This window comes from Myxocyprinus asiaticus, chromosome 35 (genome assembly GCF_019703515.2).
Source record: "Myxocyprinus asiaticus isolate MX2 ecotype Aquarium Trade chromosome 35, UBuf_Myxa_2, whole genome shotgun sequence".
In the NCBI taxonomy this organism is placed as follows: domain Eukaryota; kingdom Metazoa; phylum Chordata; class Actinopteri; order Cypriniformes; family Catostomidae; genus Myxocyprinus; species Myxocyprinus asiaticus.
In genome coordinates this window covers 6,455,807-6,479,804 of record NC_059378.1, presented here as the reverse complement: position 1 = coordinate 6,479,804, position 23,998 = coordinate 6,455,807, and the positions used below count along the sequence as shown (strand labels likewise).

The following is a 23,998-nucleotide window of genomic DNA, read 5'->3' as shown; positions in this document are numbered from 1 at the left end:
AAAAAATCAGCATTATTTATTCTTTTGATCTTTCATTAAAAAAAAAAAAATATATATAAATATATATATATATATATATATATATATATATATATATATATATATATATATATATATATAACTTTTAACTGAAGTAAAACAATTGAAACTGGGGAAATATTGCATTATTAAATAAATATTTTTCTCCAAAATGCATTCCTTTTATTCAATACTTTTTGCAGCCTCCCTTTGCCAAGATAACAGCTCTGAGTCTTCTCTTATAATGCCTAATGAGGTTGGAGAACACCTGGCAAGGGATCTGAGACCATTTCTTATAGCCACTTCCCATTTTGTGAAGCTCAGCATCCTTTTGCCTTATGCCGACTATATTCTTTTCACAGCCTTCTTTGCACATATTTACCAAGGGTGCCAAAATCTTTGGCCACCACTGTATCTATTTGTATGTTAATATTTGTAACATTTAAACGTACATGTTTGTACATTTGGATAGACACTAAAACAAACAATTTGGATATTTGAAAGCATCTGAAATTTAATTTTTTAAACGTATTTACAGCTTTAGAAACTTAAAATATTGATGAGTCCATTACAAATATATTTGAATACACAAATTGATTATAAATATATTTGTACATTTTTACTGTTTTATAGATATTTTAGATCCCTTAACCCACAACCTCTAAACATAACCACTTTTCAACAATATAAAAATATATTAATTTATATATATTTTACAGCCGCTAATCCCACCCCTACTCCTAAACCTAACCATATCCATTTATTAAGAATGTAAAACATGTAACGGGCAGATAAATATAATCACAATAATTTATTCCGAAAAACTGCAAAATTCAGTACAAAAGTAGTCCAAAAGGTGATGCGCTGCATCCGATGTTCTCCCTGACGGCATACAATAGCATTGTGTGAGGTAGAGAGTGGAATTTAAATTATTAATCGCTGTAAATCTTCTGCTGATGCACACTGTAACAACGCTGTGATATCTCATTCAAACATAAACATTGCAGAATACGAAATGTCGCAAACGGTCACGAGATTACTAGATTGCCAATGAGCATTCAACATAATTGCCGTAAAACCGGTGGTTGTAATGCTTCTTTAGGCAGCACTTTTTGAATTTTGAAAACGAAACTAACGTGGGTTGACAGTTACACTGGATGGAGACGGAGATCGTTGAATAGGCTTGAATTCGGGTCCGTTCTTCACAGAAAACAATCTGAAGATTTGGTTTATAGCTAATAAATGTATGGATTAATTTTAGTAATTTTTTATGGTGCTTTTTGTGGTTTATTTTGTTTTTGGGCATATTCAGAAAACTCCTTTTGTGACACATAGAAGTAAATGCTTAATAAATTATTAAATGATAAATAATAAATGATCAATTATTTGACCAATCTTTACTAAGAATACATAACAATTCTCATGAGATCACGTTGGTTTAGGGTAAGGACATCTGTTTTGTTCACCTCTCATTTGCACATAGAACACTATTGGTTAGGTTTAGGTTAAAGTAATAGGTTAGGGAGGTATGTTTTACTCATTACAACCTCAATTCATTGTTCACCTTATAAACCTTGTCTGGGGGGACCCCGGGTAGCTCAGTGGTAAAGACGCTGTCTACCACCCCTGGAGTTCACTGGCTCAAATCCCAGGGCATGCTGAGTGACTCCAGCCGGGTCTCCTAAGCAACCAAATTGGCCCGGTTGCTAGGAAGGGTAGAGTCACACAGGGTAACCTCCTCATGATCGCTATAAGGTGGTTTGCTCTCGGTGGGGTGCACGGTGAGTTGGGGCGTGGTTGCTGAAGTGGGTGGCATGAAGCCTCCACACACACTGTGCCTCCGCGGTGGCTGGGATCCGTCCTCTGCCACCCGGACTCAGGTGAATCACTACACCATCATGAGGACTTAGTGTGTACACTGGGAATTGGATATTCCAAAAATTGGGAGAAAAAAAAAAACCTTGTCTGATTACAACAATATTTCACTAATTTTAATGTAATTTCGTTTTGCAAAAATGTCACGTAATGTTCATGAGATCAGGCTGGTCAGATTTTAAGCCTGCACCCGAAATTGCTCAATCTCTTTATAATTTCTATGCACATTGTGCTCAAGGGGGCATATTCGCATATCTTCCCCTATGTAAACTGATTAGCTGTAAATAGCTCAGCGGCCTTATTATTTTTGAGATATTAAGTACAGATGGACGTTTAAGTGTAAACATTCAGCTAGAACAGTAGCCAGTGACCTCTGTCAAGCATTCCAGGAATCTCAGAGCACCCCAGGCCTCTCGAATGTCACAACTCTAGTGCTTTTAGTATCAGATGTTCATTGATTCCAAGTAGATTACAGATTATGATAATATCTGGTTATATTTAGTCCACTTGATTTTAAATGTCACACATCAGGTAGGCAGGAAAGAACCCTTTGCCCTGTTTTAGAGTTTTCGTCTTTTCAAAATCCAAACTCCTTACAGTTATCAAGCCCTCTCTACATGTATATACCCTCCACACCCCAAATATGTAATTGCTTATAATCATGTAAAATTCATTTAGCTGATTCACAGCATGTCTGACTTTGCGAAGCCAAATTTTTAGACCGTATTTATACAGTTTTCATGTTTTTTTCCATTAAGCTGCTTTTGTAAGCTTAATTGGATTCAGTCCTTCATTCTCACTAAGGGATGAATTATTCAAAATAACACGAGTTTGAAATGAGTCATTACTAAATTCTTGTTTTCTTTGTATAGTGACTCTCACAATTTGTTAAAAAGATCAGGCGGATATGCTTCTCGAATTTACTGAATAGCTGTCTCTTGCATCGCTGTCTCATTGAAATTTGTTGCTTTTTATAGTCAAAGATATGAAAGCGAAGTCAGTTCATAATAATGCCTATGATGATGCTGCAGATTAGATCTTTTATCCTTCTTCTATGGATCCAAGTCGGCCTAAATAGCTGACTTGCTTTTGGGGTTCTTTCAAAGCTAAATTTCTTGTTAGTCTGTCTGCCTCTGAACATTTACTGTGTTTTCAGCTCCAGGTTTGGTGGAGAGCTGTTGCGTGGCTGGACAGAAATGGGCCGAGGAGAAGCAGCACTGTAACCATATGCCTGTCAAAACAAAAGACCTCAGCTCTGTGTGTGGGTAAGCTGGCTGAGCTTTTAAATTTGCTTTATTTTCTGGCTGTTATATGTCCTCTGACTTCCCTAAAAACCAACAACCACTAAAAATTACAACACAGGACCTAAGGGAGCGCAGGATCCCAGTTGTAGTTGTGTGTGGCTTTTTGTTTCATGATTCTCCCTGTAACACCATAGGAAGTGTGTTAATTGGTTAAAGCAGTGGTTCTCAATTTATTTGGTCATACCCCCTTAGATAAACTTTTTAATTAAATAAAATGGCTTAAAATGTCCAATAAATAAATAAATACAGTGATACTACTGTGGAGCAATATTAAAGGAATTGTTCAAACAAAAAGGAAACTTCTATCATCATTTACTCACCCTCATGGCATTAATTTGCATGGAACACAAAAGGAGATTAGATGATGGTGATTGTGATGGTCAAGCTCCAAAAGCACATAAACATAGTCCAAAGGACTTGTAAAGGAATAGTTCACCCAAAAGTGAAAATTAGTGATTCACTGGAAGTCTTCCTCTCCACCCATTCAAATGCACATAATACGTGCGAAAATGTCTTTGTTTACATAACACAAAGCGCAATGAATGCACATCACACTTGTCAACGTGGCAGATTTGAATGTGCAAAATTAAACGAGATTTGACAATCAGTCTCACTTTGAGAACCACTGGGTTCAGTGAAGGATTTAGGCATGGGTGACATGGGCAGTTGCCCAGGGCGGCATCTTGTGGGGGGTGCGGCACGAGGCACCCACACAGACAACCGGTAAACAACTTTGGGGGCGTGTTGAAGTGGATTTCGCCCAGGGCGCCATACAAGCTAGAACCACTACTGACTGGGTTAATATGCTGTAACGTGGTTCAAGGATGGAGGAAACGGGAAAACGTGGGCTTCAACTCAAAAGGTAGGGTTTTAATAACAAGTAACTCAAACAGTTTCTCAGCTTCCACACATAAACACATTGACTGGCTGTTTGAAGCGCGACTCTCTCTCCCAGTCTCTAGTGTGGTTCCTCCTTATATCGCTCTCCCCATTGCTCACTGCAATCAGAAACAGGTGTTAGACATATAGCGCTCAGGTGTGTGCACCCTTAACGCTTTCTCTCTCTCTGGACGAACGCTCCACCACGCCCCCACCTCCACATATACCTACATTTTTGCAAAATTGCTCTTTGCACATACCTCAGCAGTTTCCTTGTGAAATAAACACTAGAACCGCTACAACAGCAATAACTTTTATTCAGGACCTGTCTTGGTTTTAGAATCAGGATTTATTTGTCATTTACAATGCGTTTTTTTTTCTTTTTTTTCTGCTTCTTAGTGTTGTCCAGAAACAATGCTGTACAGGTGCTCTGAGAGAGAGCAGGTGTCAGGCTGGCATGAACGCAGCGAAGGCCGGACTGGTGTGTGAGGGAGGAAACAGCACACTCTGTGAAGAAGACTCTCAAAGGGTAAGATCTCAAAGGTGAACTGAGCAATTTCTGTGCTACCAGCGGCACCAAACAAAGCTGAAAAAATAATGGCTATTTCCAAAGATACAGAAGTCCGCAGAGGCCATAAAATAAGTTGTGATGTCACGAAAACAAGACAGAAAAATAATAATGATGCATGGCTTCTTTTGGCTCCCCTGTGTTGGGAAACAATCATTTGTGCATCACTGTTACTGTTGCTTGTACTTAAAAAAAAAAAAAAAAACCTTAAAGGTGCACTTAGTAACTTTTGTCTTTGTGTCATTTGGGACACTGACACCTAGCGGCTTGGATGCAGCATCATTTAAAATCAATAGTTTTCAGTTTCAGTTGCCATTGTAGAAATTTAGTATTCACAGTCAGCCATGATTACTTCAATCAATGAGTAAAAGTGTCAAATAACAGGACAATTACTGAGAAGTATTCTGCTGTTCATGTGATTCTAAAATTGCAGCCCCCATGTGCAGACCCACTCCATGTAGAATAAAACAGCTTTTATAAGGTTACTGATATGACTGGAGTCTTCATTTTAATGTGAGTGGTCATGATGTCCTACATATATTGCAAAATTACAATTCATGTCTTTAGGAGTTAAACTTTTTTAATGAGGAATAAATTACAGCGTGCTCCTTTAAGTATTACATTTTGGTGAGTACCTCATCATGCACTATTTGTGCTACAGACATGAAGGATACCTCAAATTGTGGCGTTTGTTAAGAAGAGGTGTGCTATTACTTTTCTAAACAATCTGACTAACCCTAAACCTAACCTAACCCCAAGTCTAGACTTCCACTGGAGGAGGATCCCAAGCCATATCTAGGGACAAGAATATCATAGAGACTTGGGGGTGGGCACTTTTGATGTAAGCAGTAAGTAACCACCTAACAACTACCCACGGCACCCTTGCAACACCTTAGCAACCACTCAGAACACCTTAGCAACACCCTAGTGGCAAGTTTGCTTTCACATTTTATTCAGAAAATTTAAAAATCGAGTTATTTTTGCATTCCGGTTAATGCCACTAGTGGCATAGAAATGACACACTTTACCTACTAATTACTAATCATATTATTTACTAAAAACTGTCTGGTCATGTGGACAGCTGAGTATAACACAACCAAGACAATAAAGTTCATTTTCAAATTAATTTTTCAGCTGCCTTTTTTTCATGTAGGATTGCTGCAGCTGCTGTGCGTTGGGTCTGCGTCTGCACAAGGAAGGCAAAGGATGTGAAGCGCATCAGTACCTGAGCTACCCATGTGGACACGTCTTCCTCACATGCTGTGAAGAAGAGGAGGGGCTTACTTCGCCCACACTGAAGAAAAAAGATAGGCCTCAGCCAACCACCCTTCCTAAGAGAGGTAAAAGACTGGCACACAAGCACACCAACACAGTCAGGTCTTTCACACCAGTTGCTCTCAACTGGTTTTGCTTCAAGACCCAGATTTTATATTGGACAAAGTGCCGAAATTTTTTATCATATAAAAGTAAACAAAAATGGCTTTAAAAAAAAAAATCACAATTTATTAAAATGACCATATGCAAAATTATTAACATACATAGGCTAAATAGGAAAATTAACAAGAGACTGTGCGTTACAGTGATTTTACCACAGGTAAGTGTTCTTAACCCTCTTACCCGTGGTAAAATCACTGTTAAGGGGGTCACAAATATCTGTCGGTGGCGCCCAGCTACGACTCCAGAGACTGCTCAAATTTCAAATCGTGTATTTTCCATTCAATTCGACCAAAATCATTATCAAAGGACATCGTTTATTTACTTTAGCCTTGTTCATTCTTGAAGAAGGGAAAATCTTCTTTAGTATCTTTTGCGTGTAGTGTCTGCAACCTGAACTGCATCGACATGCCCTTTGTTTGATACCTGTGCCACGTCCTAGCCGCGACTTTGTGCATTTAAGGAATATGCAGCATTCAATACAAGTTGAGTTCAATTGACAGCATTTGTGACATAATGTTGATTACCACAAAACATTATTTTGAACATTCATCCATGCGATTATTTAATCAGCCAATCATGTGGTAGCAGAACAGTGCATAAAATAAGATATGGGTCAAGAGCTTCAGTTAATGTTCACATCAACCATCAGAATGGGGAAAAAATGTGATCTCAATTATTTGGACTGTGGCATGATTGTTGGTGCCAGACAGGCTGGTTTGAGTATTACTGTAACTGCTGATCTCATAGGATTTTCACACACAACTGTCTCTAGAGTTTACTCAAAATGGTGCCAAAAACAAAAAGCATCCACTGAGTGGCAGTTCTGTGGATGGAAACACCTTGTTGATGAGAGAGATCAACAGAGAATGGCTAGACTGGTTCAAACTGACAAAGTCTACAGTAACTCAGATAACTGCTCTGTACAATTGTGGTGAGAAGAATATCATCTCAGAATGCTATTCTGAAATGCAGGTTGGTGCTGTTTTGGCAGCAGGAGGGGGACCTACACAATATTAGGCAGGTGGTTATAATGTTGCGGCTGATTGGTGTATAGTTAGCTGTGTTTTATTATTCGTACTTAGCATAGTTTTTTCCCTGCTGTCCGCAACCTCACCAGAACAGATGTGCAACCCGTTTCTGGGTTGCGACCCACCAGTTTAGAACCATTGGTTTATACTACCAAGAATTTTGTTTTTACAGCAGAATGAATGCATGATATTCAATGAGTAACATGTAGTATATGGCAGATTTGCCATATCTGGGGGGTGACAGAGAGTTCATATTTTTATTCTGATGTACAGATCTAGACTGGCTGTCATGCCAAGAAATCGTTGTGATAGAAAGATGTGAAACCACATGAGGACCTGGAATGTCTCAGTTACTCTTTGAGCTCCATTTTTCAATGCTGCGTCCCAGTTCTCTCTGAGCTTATTTCTTTAAATTGACATAAAAGCATAACTGTGTCACTTCTTCATTATTTTGCTTGTTTGTTTTTGAAGCATGGATCATATTTGGAATCGACCGAAGTCTTTGGCTGTGCCTTGGCTTTCAGTTTCACATTCAAGTTTGGCACACTGCTGGCCAAGGGGTTGACATTGATGGATCAGAGGAAAGAACAATGCCCAGAGCTGATTGGTCAGGTGTCACGTTACTGTTCAGAATAACGTGCAAAGATGCTGGCAAGCTGGGCTGAATCAGAAGCAGATGGCAGAGCAGGCTGTTGTCTTTCTGCCCGTGCCAGCAAACATTCACTCTGTCTCAAATGTTTTAACCAACTAATTTCATAAATTTTGGCAGGATTTGCAAGGAAACATTGTTCTCTTGCTAGATTTCTGTTGAGCCTGTGCCTTGTGGTATACACTGGGGTTCAAATGTCTCAGTCGACCCTTGTAAAATGCTTTTTTTATTTTTTTTTTTATTCAGTAGCTTTTAATTTTTATCATGACAAATTATATTATTTGCCAATTAAGTGAAAAGCTGAACTGAAAAAATGTACTTGAATTTAATGACAGCATGCACTAGTATGGAGCCCCTTAGAGGACAGGGCGGGAATTTTTTTTTTTTCTGAAATGGTTTTGCGTGCAAATAGTTTGTGTTCCCTAGCAATAGTTTTGCATTCCCTGGCAATAAATTTACTATGGCTTTCCAAAAATAACCATATTTAATGTTGATATTCATAGTAAAACCATTGTACTACCACTGGAAAACAAATCTATGGTAATAAAAATCATAATTTTGTGGTTATTTTGATTTTACTACAAATACCATGATATCTGTAGTAAAACTATAGTAACCACAAGATTAACCATGGTTAATCTATAGTAAAACCATAATTACTACTGTATGTAGATATATAGTATGTAGAATATACTGTATTATAAAACCATGGTTTCCGCCAAAAAAAAAAAAACATGGTTACTCACTTTTCATAGTTACTACAATATTACTATAGTAAAACCATGGTCTCCGTCAAAAAGAAATAAATAAATAAAAATAAAATAATAATAATAATAATAATGTTTTCCGCCAAAAACTAGGGTTACTACAGTCTACAATATTGGAAGCACTTTATTATGAGGTAACATTTGTTAACATTAGTAAATGCATCGGGTATCATTAACTAACAATGAACAACATATTTTTTTACAGTATTTATTCATCTTTGTTAATGTTAGTTAATTAAAATAAAAATGTTCATTGTTAGTTTATGTTAGTTCATAGTGCATTAACTAATGTTTACATAAAATGTTTGATTTAAAAAATCATGTGTTGAAATTAACATTAGCCAAGATTAATAAATGCTGTAAAAGTATTGTTTATTGTTAGTTTATGTTAACTAATGTTGTTAATTAATGTTTACAAATGTGACCTTATTTTAAAGTGTTACCACAATATTACTATAGTAAAACCATAGCTAAACTATGGTATTTGCATAGTAAAACCATGATATCCACAAAATTATGATTTGTATTACAATAGTTTGCGTTTTCCTGCATTATCACTATGGTTTCACTATGAATATCATGGTTAAAATATGGGTACTGTAGTAAAGCCATGGTAAATGTATTGCGAGGGCACACAAAACTATTGCGACTGAACGCAAACTATTGTGAGGTAACACAAAACTTAATGTGAAGTAACACAAAACTTAATGTGTGGGAAACGTATTGCGAAACTATTTATGAAAAGAAAATCCCGCACTGTCCTCTAAGGGGCTCTGTAAATTTTTTCTGAAATAGTTTTTCATTCCCTCTCATTAAGTTTTGCGTTCCTTGGCAATAGTTTTGCATATAGTTTCGCAATAAGTTTGGTGTTTCCTTGCAATAATTTTGGTGTTCACTCGCAATAAATTTCGCGTATCATCGCAATAGTTTTGCGTTCTCTCGCAATACGTTTTGCATGCCCTCGCAATATGTTTTTCGTTATCTCACAATAGTTTTGCGTGCCCTCGCAATAAGTTTGGGTTCCCTCGCAATAAGTTTTGCCTTCTCTCGCAATAGTTTTGCATTCTCTCGCAATATGTTTTGCATGCCCTCGCAATAAATTTAGCATTCCCTCGCAATAAGTTTTGGGTGCCCTCGCAAAAAGTTTGTGTTCCCTCGCAATAAGATTTGCATTTTTCTGAAATAGTTTTGCATTCCCTCACAATAGTTTTTCGTTCCCTCTCAATAAGTGTTGCGTTCCCTGGCAATAGTTTTGCATTCCCTCGCAATAAGTTTGGCGTTTCCTTGCAATAAGTTTGGTGTTCACTCGCAATAAATTTTGCGTATCATCACAATTGTTTTGCGTTACCTCACAATAGTTTTGCATTACCTTGCAATAATCTTTGCGTTCTCTCGCAATAGTTTTGCGTTCCCTCCTAATAGTTTTGCGTTCCCACGCAATAGTTTTGCATTCCCTCGCAATAAGTTTTGCGTTCTCTCGCAATAGTTTTGCATTCCCTCGCAATATGTTTTGCATGCCCACACAATAATTTTGGGTTCCCTCGCAATAAGATTTGCATTTCCTGGCAATGCGTTTTGCGTTCCCTCACAATAGTTAGCATTCCCTCGCAATAGTTTTGTGTTCCATCGCAATAAGTTTGGCGTTTCCTCGCAATAAGTTTCCATAAAAATAAAAAAAAACAACAACACAGTTACTGTAATCACGGTTACTACAGTATTACTATAGTAAAAAAAAATTCTGGCAAAAAAAACTATGGTTACTGCAGCCTACAATATTACTATAGTAAAACCATGTTTCTCTAAAAAAGAAACAACAAAGTTACTATAATCACGGTTACTACAATGTTACTATAGTAAAACCATGGTTTCCGTTAAAAAAACGACAACACAGTTACTATAATCACGGTAACTACAGTATTACTAAAGTAAAAAAAAAAAAATTCTGCCAAACAACTATGGTTACTACAGCCTACAATGTTACTATAGTAAAACCATGTTTTCCTTTAAAAAACAACAACACAGTTACTATAATCATGGTTACTACAGTATTACTATAGTAAAAATTCTGCCAAAAAACTATGGTTACTACAGCCTACAATGTTACTATAGTAAAACAATGGTTTCCGCAAAAAAAAAAAAAAAAAACACACAGTTACTATAATAATATTTACTACAGTATTACTATAGTAAAAAAAAAAATTTCTGCCAAAAAAAACCTATGGTTACTACAGCCTACAATGTTACTAAAGTAAAACCATGTTTCTCTAAAAAAACAACAACAATACAGTTACTATAATCACGGTAACTACAGTATTACTACAATAAAATAAAAAAATCTGCCATAAAACGATGGTTTCTGCAGTCTACAATGTTACTAAATTAAAACCATGGTTTCCGCTAAAAAACAACAACACAGTTACTACAATCATGGTAACTACAGTATTACTATAGTAAAAAATAAATAAATAAATTAAAAATTCTGCCAAAAAACTATGGTTACTGCAGCCTACAATGTTACTATAGTAAAACCATGGTTTCCGTTAAAAAAACACAACACAGTTACTGTAATCACGGTAACTACAGTATTACTATAGTAAAAAAAAAAAAAAAAAAAAAAAACTTCTGCCAAAAACCGATGGTTTCTGCAGCCTACAATGTTACTAAAGTAAAACCATGGTTTCCGCTAAAAAACAACAACACAGTTACTGTAATCACGGTTACTACAGTATTACTATAGTAAAACAATTTTTTCTGCCAAAAAAACTATGGTTACTACAGCCTACAATGTTACTATAGTAAAACCATGTTTCTCTAAAAAAAACAACAACACAGTTACTATAATCACGGTAACTACAGTATTACTATAGTAAAAAAAAAAATTTCTGCCAAACAACTATGGTTACTACAGCCTACAATGTTACTATAGTAAAACCATGTTTTCCTTTAAAAAACAACAACACAGCTACTATAATCACGGTAACTACAGTATTACTATAGTAAAAAAAAAAAAACCGGCCAAAAAACTATGGTTACAGCAGCCTACAATGTTACAATAGTAAAACCATGTTTTCCTATAAAAAACAACAACACAGCTACTATAATCACGGTAACTACAGTATTACTATAGTAAAAAGAAAATCTGCCAGAAAATGATGGTTTCTTCAGCCTACAATGTTACTATAGTAAAACCATGGTTTCTGCTAAAAAACAACAACACAGTTACTACAATCATGGTTACTACAGTATTACTATAGTAAAACAATTTTTTCTGCCAAAAATCTATGGTTACTACAGCCTACAATGTTACTATAGTAAAACCATTTTTCTCTAAAAAAAACAAAAATAAAAAAGGGAACTGACATGGTTACATATAATAAAGCCATGGATTTACTATAGTAACCATAAGTAAACTATAGTATTTTTATAGTAAAACTATAATAACCACAAAATTATGATTTTTACTACCATAGTTTTCGTTTTCCTGTATTATTACTATGGTTTCACAACGAATATCATGGTTAAAATATGGTTACTGTAGTAAAACCATGGTAAATTTATTGCGAGGGCACACAAAACTATTTCAGAAAAAAATTCCTGCCTGTCCTCTAAGGAGCTCTGTAGACTTGAACTCTGAAAGTTGTTGTGCAAAACCTGATGATCATGTTGGCATGATTTAAGAATGTTCCAAAGAGCATCTTGTGTGATTCAGTGGAAGCAAGGAAATCTGACCTTTTGTACAAAGGAGTAAACATTGTTAATGTCACAAATGTGCTTATTTGAGACCTAGAAATAGTACAGAATTGTAAGTATTTTTTATTCATTTTATAGCATTTCTTTGTTTTACATTTTTTTAAATTCTAAAACGTTTTGTTTATTGCCACGTTTAAATTAGATTCCAGATTGTAAATGGACTCAGACTTTTGAATCCTACTTGAAGACCTGATATTAGCTTTAGAAATGGACTGTGTACATAGTGAAATGGAGGTTATGTTGATTAAAGCTAAATCAAGTTTTTCAACACTGTCCTGGCTTTTATTCTTTCACCCTGAGCACCCATATCAATGTAACGGCAGACGGTTATTGCTCAATCATTACTCCCACAGTTATTAACCAAGCCCCAGTCAATGGATCCATGTCTGCTGTCCTTTAAATGAGACATATAACCCAGACTTTACCTTTTGCCATCTCTCAAATGGCACATTCCTTTGGCCCAGTGCTTTTTTCCTCTAAAAAGCCTACCTGATATCTTGAGGCAAGGTGAAATTAGCTATAGCTGTGTCAATACATTAGGGACAGTCTCATTTCCGTACCGTGATGCACAAGGAGATGACATCCTGCTAAAATAGACCCAGTTAAATTGCCTCCATACAGGTACCCATGGAGATGCCTTTTTCCCTTTCTTTCGGGAGACTGTAGTAAAAAGTGCAATAGTAAAATGGCTAAGAGGTAATTATTTCCATGAGGGATGCTTTCTCAGAGCCCCCCACCACCTCGCACCCCAATGTGATTAATTATAGCGGAAATGTTTAATCTCTCTCTCCCTGCATTGCATGTACATTCTGTTAATGACTGTGAGAAATATTTACTTTACACCACTGTGCCGTGTAAGGTGAAACGGAGTCTGTTTTTTATGTTTAAGCAGACGTTAATTACTAAGTCAGTCGAAGGGCAAGTGCAAGTCCCTGCCAAATTGGTGCACCATGTTGGAAAGACTGTCCATAACTTTATCAGTCGTTCTTTAGGATTAGGTGACTATGCATTTGGAAGTGATCGGATGTGATTGGCAGATGGAGAGCTCTGAGGGCATTACATAAACAGCTGGAGGAGCTGGAATGGCAGATGTTGACTGGCGTGTCACTGTAATATGTGTTAGGTTTGCATATGGGCAGTTGTCGTTGTGGGGTCGTTCTGGTTGACATCTGGTTATCCTTGAAAAGAAGTTAAAACATTAATTAACGACACTTTGATGTTTTTACAAGTGAAACGAATACGAGCATCAGATAAAAAACAACATCAACCATCAACCTAATACAGTGGTAAGTCTCATCTCATGTACCATCGGTAAAAAAAGAGAGCTATGTACTGTTGTGACATGAAGCTCATTTTTGTGTCTAGATCTACTAATAAACTGCATTTAAAAAAAATATATATTCATACAGGCAGTATGAATATGTTTTCAATTTATTTTGACATTTTTGTGGAGCATACAGAAAGAAATGTCAAGGTGGTGTAACTGCCCTAAAATCATTAAAAAGAAAGATAAAAAGTACACTCTTAAAGGTGCACTCGGTAACTTTTGTCTTTGTGTCGTCTTGGACTTACACTGACACCTAGTGGCTTGGATGCAGCATCATTTAAAATCACTAGTTTTCAGTTTTAGATGCCATTGTAGAAATTAAGTATTCACATTCAGCAATGATTACTTTAATCAATGAGTAAAAGTGTCAAATAACAGGACGGTTACTGAGATTAAGCGAGTAGTATTCGGCTGGTCATGTGATTCTAAAATGGCAGCCCCCGTGTGTGGACCCTCTCCATGTAGAATAAAACAGCTTTTATAAGGTTACTGATATAACTGGATTCTTAATTTTAATGTGAGTGGTCATGAATTCCTACATATATTGCAAAATTACAATTCATGTCTTTAGGAGTTAAACTTTTTTTAATGAGGAAACCTTTAAAAGCCCTATACATTTTATTAAGTAGCTTGGCTTGATAGGCATTATTTATTAAAAATAATAAAAAGTCTGTTTTTAAAAAAATACTGATATATATATATATATATATATATAAAACTTTTTACCACCAAATTTCACAACCCAAAATAATTCCTTCAAATGGCCCTACAAATAGTTTTCTTTGTGTCAAGGCCAGTAAGTCCATTAAAATATTAGATAATTTGACCTGGCATAGTTAGTTCAAGTTCACATATCAAATGGTATGAAAAATGTATAAAAGTTATATACTTTGAAAATTAATATTTTTAACATAAATGTTTACTTCAAAAATATGTTTAAAAGTTTATATTTGAAAATGTACACTCACGTGTATGCAAGTTGTAAGGAAAATATGTTATTGCTTATTATTTAAAGGTGCACTCAGTAATTTTTTGAATATGTCGCACTGCCACCTAGGGAATTGGATGCAGTATCATTCAAACGGTATAGATTTTAGTTACCAATGCCATTGACCCTCTCCATGTACAATAAAACAGCATTTATATGGTTACTTATATGACTGGAGTGCTCATGATTTTATACATTTTAAAATTAATAAAAAATTTCTTTAGAAGGAAAACAATTACTGAGTGCACCTTTAATGGACACGACATTTTCAAAGTCAAAACTGTTTTTTTCCCCCCTTCAAATATGTGAAACTAACATGAATACAGATAAGGAATAAATATTACATTTCTAAGAACTTGGCACATGCTTTTAAAACTAGATTTTTTATTGTCATGTTGTCATGAAAATCCTCATCTTGAAAATCCTTATTTGTCATTGACCCAGTAACCATGTAAATTGAATTATTAGTTGGTAGTGTCAATAAAATCTATTCAAGAGATTTACAGACATATCTGATTTTATTTTACTCTCTTTCCCTTTCCTCAGTTTCAGACAGTCAATTCCCGAAGCAAGCGCTGTCTGTTGGAGATGTGGATCATGCAGCAAATTCACTAGAGGATCTGGAGCATGATGACAGGTGTCAGAGGTCCCCATCACTCTGCCATCACACCTGCATCAACACTCGTGACTCCTACATGTGTGGCTGTCACCCTGGATACACACTCCTGCAGGATGCACACACCTGTGTAGCAGGTATCGGCCCCTCTTTTTGTTGTGGAATGCTCAAATACAGGAAAGCCTGCTAACCTGCTTCATAAATAGGTTATTTTCCATATATAAAGTATATGTTTAGGAACATACTAATATATCAAAATTTTTAATTATAAGACAATTATTTGTTTAGTGTTTCTTCAACTTCCAAAAATAAAAGGTTTCAACTTTCTTTTTGTAATATGAAGGCCACATTAAAACTGACTTGGAAATTTTTACTAGGCCTTCATCATTTATTTTAGGTACTTTTTAAATTCCTTTTATGTATAGATTTCATTGTTTTAATTTTGTCCCAGACTTTCAAGATTAAACTATGGAAATCCATTATACAACTACAAATGAAGATATGTTTAAAACAATAATCTAAACAATGAGTGAAATAAACATAAACCAATTCAATATTTATAGTGTGAAAATGATTTCTATCAATTGTTCAAAAATTACGACCTATGTCTCACAGTTGTGGCACAATTTTTACCACAGCTAACAATTTTGCCCCTATTAAAGTTTTTTCAAACGTTAGTGTACTTGTTAACCAAGTCAACAAAATTGTCAGTGAAGAGCATGTTTGAGATGAAATATGACACAAGTGATGTTTGAAGAAAACAAAGAAACTGTATTGATAGGACTGATAAAAATGTATGTTTTGGGAGTCATTTCCAATCAAGCTGTGATTTTACCAAATATTGCAAAAAATGTGAAAAAAAAGGTTGTGAAATTAGCCTTAACAAGACAAAGAGTCTGCCATTTTTTTTTTTTTTTCATGTTTGTCACCATTATTTCTAACACAGAATTCTATTAAGCACAATACAGAATTTGAATGTGCTGAAAATTACACTGTGGTGGGAATTTCTATAACTTTCAAAAAAATTACCAAAGACTTTATAAATCCCCTGTGATGCATGTACATACAATGTTCCACACTGTTAATAAACAAATTAAGTTAACTAGGGGAGAGTGTGAAAAATGTTTGAATTAGACCTTTCTTACAAGAAGTCCACAACGCTAAAAGTGCCCGAAATTGAAGAAACACCCGAATGTGTTATGGCCGATAACTGATGTGATAGTGATATTATGAATCTATACACTTTTACCTGATTTAAAAATATAAAGCAATGTACAGCAGAAAGGACGGATAACTTTTTAGTACTTTTAACCCCTGGCATAGGAAAAAAAAATATAGCTACTGGTTGAACTGGAAAATTGTTATTGTCTACTCCCAGTTTTGGCTTGATCAGAGTGATACCAAAAATTAAATGCAAAAATTTGGCTGATACCATAAAGTAGGCCCAGACAAAATCTGCAATCTTTTCACATTTTCTGCACTGACTTTGAGGGTACATCTGCAGAATTTTGTGGAATGGAATTATTTTATTTTTTTAAATGTGTAAAATGGAGATGGGACTACAACCATCTTATTAGTAGCTAATAGAATACTCATATTAGCTAAATATATTAGATTCTGTGTCGATAAGGTCATACCACGCATCCCTAGTTCTGTGTGCTTTTTCTAAAGGAGGTGAGTACAGAACAATTTTGGGATAATATGTAAAGGTAATTTTTACACAAACAGTTTTCTAAACATTCTTGAATTAAAATATATGAGTGAGAACAGGGTTTATGTTGTTTATACACCCTCACAGCAGAGAACTGCTTCTGCATACAGTGCAGCATATACAACCCTCATGTTTATTCACACAACACACACAGTATCAGTTCTGCATTAAACAGAGGAATTGGTCTTCATACCTGCTTAGCATACTGAAATGATTTAAATTCAGCTCATATAACACTGTGTATACAAAGACTTTGTAATGCACTTACTTGCATGCCAATGCATAAAGCCACTGAGACAATGTTTTAAGATGAGTCAGTGAATCAAACTTCCTGATATATTTTTTTACCTTACTTACCTTTTGAATTCTTAACCTGTTGATGGGCCCCCCAGAACTGATGTCACTTTGCTTAAATGAGTTCACATTTACTATAGGACTAAGGATGTTATTTCTCCTCCACTTTCTGCGCAAAAATAAACAGCTTTCCGGAATACATCCTCCATCTGGTATTAGTCAAAAAATTGATATTCCTGCCCCAAACTCATACCACTGGTCGAGTCACTGTTGCTGTGTTGGGCTGGCTGTGATGCTCAAACAAACAGAGCAATGTTTTGGTAGCTCCACAGTGTTTACAGTTTTCGGGAAAAATCAACCTACGATTGGCTTATATTTGACTGAGCATATTAAGCGGGAATAGGAGAAAGTATTTTAATATACAAAAATCAGCTTTAGAAAGCCTACATGATGCACAGAGCTAAAATACAGTCATAACTGCTTTTCAGCATTATCCAATTTTTCATTTTGAAACTCTAGAGGAAATTTAACAAGGCTCTGGCGATGGATGTACTGGCTGATATGAGCAGACAATCTTTATTTTGCCTGATTCATTTCAGTTTGTACTTATTTGTCCCGTTCCCTTGGTTATATGGACAAAAACTAACAATGCCACTGCATGTGTCAGTATTGTTTTTGTGTCCCTGGTGACATGTAAATATTGAAAGAGATAGTGCTGGCTCTAATGAAAAACTTTACAAATGATCTCATGTCAGTAATGAACTGATACAACAACTAGTAACTTCTCTTTAACAAACTTTATCTGACTTTTGGAATGGTAGGAATTCTGATGACAGATGTGCATTATCAAATCACAGAGCACTTTCCATAATTTCTCATCTGGTTATGATTAAAGGTGGAGTAAGCGATTCCTGAGAAAGATTGTTGATATTTGAACTCAACAGCCAAACAAACACACCCCTCCCTTCAGTGCTCCTTCAGAAGCTCCGCCCCCCCACCCCCCCCCCCCCCCCCCCCCAATTCATGCACGCTGGAATAGTGTTGTGTGGATCGGTCTGATCCACTTTGTTTATTTTCCCATTTACAGAGCCAGGGCTGTGTACAAACACCAGATTTTTTTTCAGCGCACACACAGAACGGACAGCTAGTGGACCATGAAGAGATAGTCGTAGAATTTGACAAAAAGTGCATTGGATTAAAATGACTTCACCTTTAAATGTTGCAGAGAAACTCTCAATCAAATGCAATTACCAAAAATATTATGTGTTAGGAGGCCAGATGAAAAAGAATGAATCATCACTGTGAATGTCATTCATTTTCCTCACACAGATAACCAAGAGGAAGACAACAGAGTCAGTGAGGAAGACAGGCTGACCTCAATAACCCCAGCAAGACAAGAAACTACCACTCAAATCCCAGTGTTACGTAATCCATGCGCAGGTATGTAATGTCAGAATCAGAATGAACTTTATTGCCAAGTATGCTCACGTACACAAGAATTTTATAAGGAATGTAACCCATGAACGAATCACATGATTAATTACATGGCTCTCTGGAATACTTGATTTTGATTGATCCATCGCGGCACTGAATGATGAAATATTTTTTGTATAATGGCTCAAGTTCTCACATATTAAAAAAAAAAAATCTGAAATCAATACAGGTCCAAATTATGTCCATTTTTTATAGCCATGTAATAGTTGGATATATATACAATAAACCCAATTTAGGGTTATACAAGACCCCTTTGCTTGTTGGGGCTAATGAAAGGGATAATCTACAGTCAGGTATTCTGGGACTATAGTAGAAAAAGGACATACACTATAAACTATACCAATTTATGAACATAAATTTAAAATATCGACCACTGTCCTTCACGTCTGCCTATATGTGCTCAAGTACAGATACACTGGGGGAATCCTTGAGTTTGAAGTAAGAGGGAAACCCCACTATTGCAATGCTATTTCGCTGTAGGTCTCGATGGAAAGTTAAGGAAACAAACACAGTAATGACTCAAAGCAAAGCAACACAGAAAAAAAATAGTGAAGTCTTCCACAGATGCCATGTTATGTTAAAATTACATTACTGCCGAGAAAGCAGATAACACAGTGCATGTAAACTGTAACGCTGCTTTTGAGTCATAAGCAGCTTTCTCACAATAAACAGCTTTCTGATGTCCATGTAAATGAGCTCATTGATCATCTGACTGCTCATTATCCCACTTATTACACAACTACTTGCCAAATAAATAAAGAAATGGACATTAAATATTGATTTGAGTTCTGTTGGTGTTTATATTGCAAAAATGAATGTCTGACTGCCATTATCCTGCTTTTTACATGGCTGCTTACCAAATAAACAAATACATGGGCATGAAATAATGATTTGAGAAGAAATTTTGTTATTATGTGAGAAGAAAGAGACCGTGGAGTCTCCAGAAACAGCTAAATTCCTTCTCCGGTTTGCGTCAGAGTTCTGTTGGTGTTTGTATTGCAAACATGACCATTTTGACTGCTCATTATCATTATTACATGACTACTTGACAACATTTTTTATAAATGGACATGAAATATTTATTTAAGCTGAAATAATTTTATTAGTTTACTTGTAGAGATTGCAGAGTAATATGAGATGTAGGAATAATGACTTGCAATACCTGGATGACCGGTCTAATATCACTTTATCCCTGGATGTGCACTCATTATTCAGAAATATCAGACCACTGGATGGTGCGACCGACCAATCAGAATAGAGTTTTCCAGAGAGTCGTGTAATAATTTGAATTAATAACCAGCTGACTGTACATTATCTCTTGCTTACTGGTACTATAAAGGATCTCTATCTTTCAAAAGCACTGTATAGTGCTTAGCTTCTCTATAGTAATTGCATAGCTTGCAAATACATGTACAATATTCCTGTTATTTGTTGCATATTCTCTCCATATTAATTTTCATTATTAAACTGCAATCCCAACACACTTGCATTCATTCTTAAACACGCCACATGCAATATGCATTACAGTGGCTGTCCTACAGAACACAACCCTCAATTTCCTAAACCTCTCAGCAGGTAATGAGGCTGATACCCATTGGACATTCCCTTAAATACACAGAGATCCCCAAAACATCTGCCAGGTCACATTCCTCCAACCACACACTATCTCATCCATACGTCTTCATTTTAGGCAAAGCTGCAGAAATCCATATTCCATATCATCTTCCACAGAGAAAGTCCTCTGTCTCCACATCCTCCCTATTTAGAGCTGGAGTGAATCTCTGGCAGACACGGATAACAGCTAAGACGGGCTTACATCCAAAGGCAAAATAATGTGCAAATGTGTTTGCGGTTGGAGGAACTCAAAGTCCTCTGTTTGAAATAAAGTGATGTTATTAAGCAGCCGATCTTTTAGTTTTGTCTTGGCATAATGAGTTGTTTTGATGTACATATAACGTCCTTATATTAATATGTAATTTCAATAATCTGTAACACTCTGGCACCATAATTTCTAGATCTAAAGTCCTGTACACTGGCTATTCAGTGGGCCCCAAAAATTACTGCTTTAGACAATTTGGCCACTTAAGTCAAACTTATCAAACAAGTAAATACAGGGTTCCCACAGTCATGTAAAACCTAGAAATATCAAGAAATTTTAAAACAGTCTGGAAAAGTAATGGAAATTAACAAAAATGTTAAGTCATGGAAATTTCTATAGTAAGTGTGCTTTTTTTCTTGTTACGCTCTGCTCTAAAATATTTAATGAGCTAAAAATTGCTTTTGGTTAGAGCTTGTGTGGAGGAACTTGCTCATGTGACGCTCCTGTTCTACCTGCTCCGTATGTGACTCGAACCGGCGTCTCCAGTGTGGGAGGCGAGTGTGCTAACAAGGAGGCTAAAGGCTATAGCCCCTAGTGCACCTCTTGAGGTCAGGAGAGTGAGATTTATACACATTGCACAGCTATCTATCAGCTGGCTCCCGTTACACTCACCCCCCTAAATCTCATTCCCATCCGGGTCATGGCACCATTGTGACGCTCCTGTTCTACCCGCTCTGTACGGGACTCGAACCGGCGTCTCCTGCATGGGAGGCGGGTGCGATAACAAGGAGGCTAAAGGCTACAGCCTCTAGCGTCAGTCGCTAGTGTACCTCTTGAGGTTAGGAGAGTGATGTTTATAGACATTGCACAGCTATCTATCAGCTGGCTCCCATTACACTCACCCCTCTAAACCTCACTCCCATCCGGGTCACGGAACCATTGTCACGCTCCTGTTCTATCCGCTCCGTATGGGACTCAAACCGGCGTCTCCAGTGTGGGAGGTGGGTGCGTTAACAAGGAGGCTAAAGGCTACAGTCCCTAGCGTCAGTTGCTAGTGCACCTCTTGAGGTCAGGAGGGTGAGGTTTATACACATTGCACAGCTATCTATCAGCTGGCTCCCGTTACACTCGCAAGCCATACTGATGTCCGATTTGTGAGTTAATCATTCTTTTGAGTAGGTTCTTTTCAGTTAATTGTTTGAAATGATTCAGAAATCGGTTTAAATTAATTAATAGCAAATTAGTCAGAAGATGATTTAAAAAAAAATTGGTTTCCACAAATCACAAAAGACTGGAAAAGTAATGGAAATTAATTGGTCAAAAAGGGAGGGAACCCTGTAAATATCAAACCAAGTTGCATCTACAAACATACAGTTGTGCTCAAAAGTTTGCATACCCTGGCAGAAATTGTGAAATTTTGGCATTGATTTTTAAAATATGACTGATCATGGAAAAAAACTCTTTTATTTAAGGATAGTGATCATCTGAAGCCATTTATTATCACATAGTTGTTTGGCTCCTTTTTAAATCATAATGGTAACAGAAATCACCCAAATGGCCCTGATTAAAAGTTTACGTACCCTTGAATGTTTGGCCTTGTTACAGACACACAAGGTGACACACACAGGTTTAAATGGCAATTAAAGGTTAATTTCCCACACCTGTGGCTTTTTAAATTGCAATTAGTGTCTGTGTATATATAGTCAATGAGTTTGTTAGCTCTCATGTGGATGCACTGAGCAGGCTAGATACTGAGCCATGGGGAGCAGAAAAGAACTGTCAAAAGACCTGTGTAACAAAGTAATGGAATTTATAAAGATGGAAAAGGATATAAAAATATATCCAAAGTCTTGACAATGCCAGTCAGTACTGTTCAATCACTTATTAAGAAGTGGAAAATTCGGGGATCTCTTGATACCAAGCCAACGTCAGGTAGACCAAGAAAGATTACAGCCACAACTGCCAGAAGAATTGTTCAGGATACAAAGAAAAACCCACAGGTAACCTCAGGAGAAATACAGGCTGCTCTGGAAAAAGACGGTGTGGTTGTTTCAAGGAGCACAATACGACGATACTTGAACAAAATTGAGCTGCATGGTCGAGTTTCCAGAAAGAAGCCTTTACTGCGCCAATGGCACAAAAAAGCCCGGTTACAATATGCCCGACAACACCTTGACACGCCTCACAGCTTCTGGTACACTGTAATTTGGAGTGACGAGACCAAAATAGAGCTTTATGTTCACAACCATAAGCGCTATGTTTGGAGAGGGGTCAACAAGTATTGTGCTCCTTGAAACAACCACACCGTCTTTTTCCAGAGCAGCATATTTTTCTCCTGAGGTTACCTGTGGGTTTTTCTTTGTATTCCGAACAATTCTTCTGGCAGTTGTGGCTGAAATCTTTCTTGGTCTACCTGACCTTGGCTTGGTATCAAGAGATCCCTGATTAATAAGTGATTGAACAGTACTGACTGGCATTTTCAAGGCTTTGGGTATCTTTTTATATCCTTTTCCATCTTTATAAAGTTCCATTACCTTGTTACGCAGGTCTTTTGACAGTTCTTTTCTGCTCCCCATGGCTCAGTATCTAGCCTGCTCAGTGCATCCACGTGAGAGCTAACAAACTCATTGACTATTTATACACAGACACTAATTGCAATTTAAAAAGCCACAGGTGTGGGAAATTAACCTTTAATTGCCATTTAAACCTGTGTGTGTCACCTTGTGTGTCTGTAATAAGGCCAAACATTCAAGGGTATGTAAACTTTTGATCAGGGCCATTTGGGTGATTTCTGTTACCATTATGATTTAAAAAGGAGCCAAACAACTATGTGATAATAAATGGCTTCATATGATCACTATCCTTAAATAAAAGACAATATTAAATTCAAAATCAATGCCAAAATTTCACAATTTCTGCCAGGGTATGCAAACTTTTGAGCACAACTGTATGCTAGACCTTTTCATAGAATAAACTTCACTTAGCCATTTTTGCGATTACTTTTTAAGGTGATTTTTAGTGGATGTATGAAGTCAGTTTCCCTCAAGTTTACACGTGTCCTAGCAGAGTAACCACGGGTGTAGTTCATTACTTTAACTATGGACATGTTCCACAAAGTTTGATCAGAATGTGTCCAGATATTTTTTATTTTTTTGAACAGTATATCAATTGTTTTATGATTTTAAATCTAACAAACTGCTGTGCTTGAAAGGTGTGCTTGTGCTACAGTATCTTTCCTTAAAATAAATAGTTTTGATTTTTTTACTGTATCTAATGCAATTAGTGTGGCTTAAGTATCCAAATACTCTTTGCGGCCATTGTATGTTATCTTATTTGAAAACATGCTGAACATAATCGTCACATGCTCCATTTCAGCTCATCCAGGAGTCCATCTGGAAGATTTAGCATTTTACACTATGATCTCTCCTAAGTTCACACGCCACAATGTTTAATGTATATCTGGGTGGGTTGGAT

The 23,998-nt window shown here is 36.4% G+C and overlaps 1 protein-coding gene across 3 annotated transcripts in view; it reads left to right on the top strand.

Moving 5' to 3' along the window:
* The window catches only part of LOC127426167 (fibulin-2-like), an 88,541-nt gene that overhangs the window by 28,028 nt on the left and 36,515 nt on the right, over positions 1-23,998 (top strand). For all 3 annotated transcript variants that reach the window (XM_051672769.1, XM_051672770.1, XM_051672768.1), the window contains 5 exons: positions 3,050-3,158; positions 4,476-4,605; positions 5,798-5,984; positions 15,137-15,343; positions 18,541-18,651. In XM_051672769.1, coding sequence (XP_051528729.1) covers positions 3,050-3,158; positions 4,476-4,605; positions 5,798-5,984; positions 15,137-15,343; positions 18,541-18,651 — 744 coding nt within the window. The remainder of the gene's footprint in view (positions 1-3,049; positions 3,159-4,475; positions 4,606-5,797; positions 5,985-15,136; positions 15,344-18,540; positions 18,652-23,998) is intronic.